Raw genomic sequence first — 6,053 nt, 5'->3', positions numbered from 1 at the left:
TTTCACAAAAAGATATATTTTCATATGACTATTTACAGTTTTCATATTTAAAGAATATCATACAACTGATACCTTCTGAAATGCCTCATGCTTTTAAACTCTTTTCTATTTACACTTATCTGACATGGAATCAAAACTAAAATGGTCAGATACCTTGGTAATAGAAAGCAACCAGCCAACATAGCTAGGTCTTCTCTTAAACTTGCTGATCAACATTAGCCATAGTTACCTTAATAATAAATTATCGTTCATTTAAAAATCAGTAGTAATTTTGAACAGTTCATAAATAAGTGTGCTCTGTGCAATTTACAGGTTCAATATCCTGTGGATACTAAAAGCTTGTATATTGTCAGATTTGCACATTATTACTTTATCAAATGATAAGCTTTCCCAAAGAAGAAACTGGAGAAGCTTGAAATAATATCCTCAGGTTCTCTGGAGAGTTATCGAAGCTCTGCCTGCTTCACTGCAGGAGGTTCCAGTTTGCGTGAGAGGGCAGTTAAAATCTGGTTGAATTTCTCGTATCTCTCTGCCTGATTGACTTGTGCACCTTTGCTGCCCCAGAGCAATCGCATTTGAAATTCAGTCTTGAAGATTTCACTCATTTCTTCATCTGGTTGAAAACCTAATAAAAACAAAACAAAACAACTGCCTAAAACATAGTGTTGAAAACTTGCTCATTTAAAGAAGGATCAAAATGAACCTTATCTTCTCTCAGAACTTTAAAAAATGCCTCCAAGGAAAAATATAGGATCTGCTCTATATGAGGGAAGGCAGAGTCCCACCCTCGGGCACCTGAGCACTTAGGAGAAGGAATATGAAAACTCACTAAAACACGAGAGAATCAAATCTGGGTATATGAGCCACTGTGAGTTGTACTGTGAGGGGTGTTCAAAGGACCTCTTTTTTTTTTTTACAGCATTATTGATGTATTATTTACATGTCATGATTCCCCCTTTTTAGCTGCAGTTTGATTTAAAACAGTAAATTTATACAGTTGCACAACTGTCACCACCAATTTTAGAAAACTTCCATCAACCCCAGAAAGTTCCCTCCTACCTCTTTGCAGTCGATCCCTGTTCCTACCCCAGATCCAAGCCAACCACAGATCTGCTTTCTGTTGCTCTTGTTAGGCCTTTTCTAGAAATTTGATATTAATAGAATTATATAATTACAGACTTTTTTGTGTCTGGTTTGTTTTTTTTTAAAAGATTTTATTTTTCCTTTTTCTCCCTAAAGCCCCCTGGTACATAGTTGTGTATTTTTAGTTGCAGGTCCTTCTAGTTGTGGCATGTGGGATGCTGCCTCAGAATGGCTTGATGAGCGGTGCCATGTCCACGCCCAGGATCCGAACTGGCGAAACCCTGGGCTGCCAAAGCGGAGCGCGTGAACTTAACCACTCGGCCACGGGGCCAGCCCCCTGGCTTTTTTTACTTAGTGTGATGTTTTTGAGATTATTTCATATTGTCGTGTGTTATCAATAATTCATTCCTTTTTATTGCTGAGTAGTATTCAGTTATATGGACACAGTACATTTTGTTTATCAATTCACCGTCTGTTGGACATTTAGATTGTTTCTAGTTTCTGGCTATAATGAATATGTTGTTGTGAACATTTGTGTATAAGTCTTTGTGTGGACATGTATTTTCATTTCTCTAAGAGTGGAATTACTAGGTTGTATGGTAAATATATGTTTACTTTTAAAGAAACTGTCAAACTCTTTTCCAAAATAGCTGTATCATTATTTTGAATTCTGACCAGTAACATGAAGATTCCAGTTTCTCCACATGCTGCCAACTCTTAGTATTGTCATTCTAGACAGTGTGGGGTGGTATCTCATTGTGGTTTAAATTTACATTTCCCTAATGAGTCATGCTTTGAACATTTTTCCAGGTAGTTATCATTTGTATATCTCCTCTGGTGTAGTGTCTATTCAAATCTTTTGTCTGTTCAAATCTTGTTTTCTCATTGAGTTGTAAGAGTTCTTTATATATTCTAGATGTAAGTCCTTTGTCAGATATATTTACCAAATATTTTCTTCTAGTCTATGGCTTGCCTTTTTCTTAATGGTGTCTTTTGAAGAGCAAAATTTTAAATTTCGATTTATCACTGTTTTCTATTATGGTTCATGCTTTTTGTATCCTAGGAAATCTTTGCCTAAGCCAAGGGCACAATGAATTTCTCCTCTGTTTTCTTATAGGTGCTTTACACTTTAGCTCTTACATTTTGGGTCTATGATCCATTTTGGATTAATTATTGTGTACAGTATCAGGTAAAGATCAAGATTCTTTTTTTTTTTGCATATAATATTTAATAGTTCCAGCACCATTTGTTGAAGGACTATACTTTATCCGGTGAATTACCTTGACACCTTTGTCAAAAATCAGTTGACAGCCATATGTGCAGGCCTGTTTCTTAACTCTCTCTCCTTTTCTATGTAAGAGAAGATCTGTCTACTTAAGACTAAGGATGCTCAGTCAACTCTATTAGAGAGGTGGAAACCTCTAGCCAAAGAATTACAGGCATGTGGTTCTCATCCTTGATTATTGCTGGACTTCTCTGCTCTGTCATTAAATATATTTCCACTGTCACAGTATCTTGGTGGTGGAGAGGATAATAGAAGCCCTCTAGTCCATCCTTCTATCTGATGCCAGAATATTTTTGACAGATAACCAACCAGAGGCCAGGTAACACCTTCCATTCATTCAGTTAATATGCTTTGAGCCCCTACCGTGGGCTGGTGCTGGGGATATGTTGGTGAACAAATCTCTGCCCTTACTGGGTTCATAGTCACTTCCAGCAATGGGATCGTGCCATATAAATCTGTAGCAGGATCGACTGAGAAGAACCATCAGATACCTTCAAAGTGACTTGCTGTAGAACAGCTTAAAGCACACTTTTCTCAAAACCCATCTTAATATACTGGCTTAGGCAACATCCAATGTAATATATTTACTGGCTTCGTATAAGCAGACTCTAATATCTGGTGAATTGAATTATGTGCTTTTATTGTTTGAGTCCTACACTGCCAACCCAGGAGAACTTTCTGAGAAAAAAAGTGAAACAGGTATGTGGTGCTTACAACTGCAACGGACACAGTGCAAATGGTTTAATCCCAAATTCTGGGTCTGAAACAATAACTTTGTTTTCAGATGAAATAATAGGCTTCTCCTGCCCCATACAGTTCTTAACGTTATGGAACAGACTGAGCCCTTGAAGAATTTTAAAAATTTTATAGTGAGGAAGAGAAAATAGTTATCCCTGCTAACTGCCTGGGTAAAGCCCTCGTTCTTGCACTTCCTTCCTAAACGGTCTTTTTGTCTACTTCAGCCCTCCCACCTTCCTCCACAGATGCCAGATTTAAAACATAAATCTGACCATATGATGACATCCTTCCATGTTTAAAACTTCACTGGCTCTTCAGCCACAGCCCTACATGGCAGGCCTTTCCATCTGTACCCCACCTCCCTCTTCAGCCTAGTGGGCCATTCCTTTGGTCACACTTTACTGCAAACTCAAGTACTTGTGGTTTGTACTTTTCCCCATTGGACCCTCTGATGCTAAGAGCAGGGGAGCTCACTTCCCATGGTAACTGGGAAGACACAGGAATGCAGATAAATGAACTCAAACAGAACTCCAACTCCTCATGTTGGCCCACCACCTTTTCTCACAGCAATTGTTAGAGGGACCAATGGTAGGCAAGCTGATCAGTTCTTCCATGACACTTCCTGTTTTTTCTATACCACTGACACAACAGAACACCGAAGAAGAAAGAAGAAATGGGATCCTTGAGTCATTTAGGAATTAGAAGGAAGTAATGATCAATCATATAGGAAATGGAATTCCCATGCCTTAATCTTTCCTACTTGGTCTTTTTCTAATTGAGGGCATTCATGCTCTTTCTTTTCTTGATTCCAATTACTATGCAGAGAGCAGCTTACCAAAAACAGCTCTTACCTTCCAGAATCCTCTCAGCGTTCATCCGGTAGCTATCTGCAGCCTCTGCCATGAGTCGGGCTGTTGCCAAATGGTTCAGCATAATCTCACAGCTTTCGTCATTTTTTTCCCACATGTCAGTTCCTTCAAAAGTGACAGCCTGGCGCTCCATTAAGGTCACAAGAGGCATCAGCAGTGGAACTGATACATGGTTTGGGGGAACACATGTGGACTCTAAGAAACAAAGGGTAAAGTTTTCCTATCATATTTTTTTTCAAAGTTAAGCACAGGGAGTTTTGGTTCAAGATGGTGACATAGGAGAATCCTGGGCTCACCTCTTCCCATGGACACACTGAATCTACAGCAAAATATGGAACAACTTCACCTGAAAAAAAACCCCTAAAAACTGTCTGAGCAACTCTAACACATCGGGAGAATGAGAGCAGGACCACACTAAAGCGGGCAGGAGAGGCTGGGACACAATCTCACCATAAACTCCATCCCTGGTATGGCGACCTACAATCGGGAGGGAACTCAAAACCCACAGCTTCTCCCTGAGGAGCAGAGGGTTTGAACACCACATGGGACACCCCGACTTTTAAGATCTGCACCTGAGAGATGAGCCCCCAAAATACCTAGCTTTGAAAACCAACAGGGCTCACATCTATGAGACCCCCAAGGCTATAATGATCTGAGAAACAGCTCTTAAATGGTTCACATGTGTGGACTCACTCGCCTGAGGACTCAGTGTAATAGAGGCAGCCGATAGAGAGGAGCTCGGACTTTACATGAATGAGGCTTATTTACTAATCTTAAAGTGTTTGCCTGAGGGAGAGGCATTTAATTTAGCACAAATCTCGAGGCCTCCTGCTGGCGGGCACCACCTTCACACTCTCCCTGTGTCTCGCTCTAGCCAGCAGGAGCCATCTTTGTTTTCTTAAATGGTAGGCTTTTTTTTTTCTTTTTCTTCCCTTTTTTCCTGCAGGCACCATCTATATGCTCTCTCTCTGTCTTGTTCCAGCTGGCAGGTGCCATCTTCACACTCTAGCTGGTGGGCACCATCTTTTTTCTTTCCTTTTCTTTTCCTGGTGGGCGTCATCTGTACAATCTCTCCCTGCCTCATTCCAGCTAGTGGGTGCCATCTTCGCATTCTCCCTCTGCCACACTGCAGAACACCAGTATCTCCTGGAGGGGAGCTCCTGCATGCATCTGGTGCCCTGTTTTATTGTGGCTGCCATCCAGGGGATGCCCCTTGATCCCTGGCTCCCACAGGAAAGCTCTTGGCAGACTACCACCCCCAGGGCACTGCACAGACAGCAGACTGAAACAGACCCCCACTCTTTCTGAGAAAGCAGCCTATTTGCTTGTCCAGGAGCTTCAGCCTGAGGGGCAGCCTTCTAGTTTGGCACACATTTAGGGGCCTGCAGAAGTGCTCTCAGGGAACAGAGGCTGGTGGACGCCATCTTTGCAGCCTCCCTCCATCTCACTACAGCTTGTTGGTATCTGCCAAAGAGGAGCTTATACACTCATCTGGAGCCTCTATCTGGGCAACTCCAGATCGTCTGGCTCTGGTGGCCAGTGGGGCTTATGCTTGCCATTCCACAGGACTGCATATACTTTCATGCTTAAAAAGCTGCTGCCTGAAGGTCTGGCTTCCAATTAGGCTGAATCTAGGTGCTGACTGAGATTACCCGCTTTGGGACACTGACACGTCTTGGCACACCCTCAACTACTAGGAGCCATTAAAAACAAAATAGACTGTTTGGATAATCACAAAGGTTTGATGACCAAGAGCTAAGGCAGGGTTGAATGACAAGGTTCATCTCCTACACGAGGATATTCCTTCAAGGCTGGGAGAGGCAGCGGGTTTTTTCTTTTTTTTTCTGAGGAAGATTAGCCCTGAGCTAACTACTGCCAGTCCTCCTCTTTTTTGCTGAGGAAGCCTGGCCCTGAGCTAACATCCATCCCCATCTTCCTCTACTTTATACATGGGATGCCTACCACAGCATGGTGTGCCAAGCGGTGCCATATCTGCACCCAGGATCTGAACCGGCAAACCCTGGGCCGCCGAGAAGGAGAACGTGTGCACTTAACCACTGCGCCACCGGGCTGGCCCT

General features: G+C 42.2%; 1 protein-coding gene across 16 annotated transcripts in view; it reads right to left on the bottom strand.

Moving 5' to 3' along the window:
* BCAR3 (BCAR3 adaptor protein, NSP family member) overlaps positions 1–6,053 on the bottom strand; it is a 191,026-nt gene continuing 184,973 nt past the window's right edge. For all 16 annotated transcript variants that reach the window (XM_023641607.2, XM_070268710.1, XM_001491777.5 and 13 more), the window contains 2 exons: positions 3,958–4,170; positions 1–625 (listed from right to left, as the gene is read on the bottom strand). In XM_023641607.2, the coding sequence (XP_023497375.2) occupies positions 444–625; positions 3,958–4,170 (395 nt within the window). In that variant the 3' untranslated portion in view covers positions 1–443. The remainder of the gene's footprint in view (positions 626–3,957; positions 4,171–6,053) is intronic.

This window comes from Equus caballus, chromosome 5, assembly GCF_041296265.1.
Source record: "Equus caballus isolate H_3958 breed thoroughbred chromosome 5, TB-T2T, whole genome shotgun sequence".
Lineage (NCBI taxonomy): Eukaryota > Metazoa > Chordata > Mammalia > Perissodactyla > Equidae > Equus > Equus caballus.
This window is presented reverse-complemented; position numbering and strand designations above follow the sequence as displayed.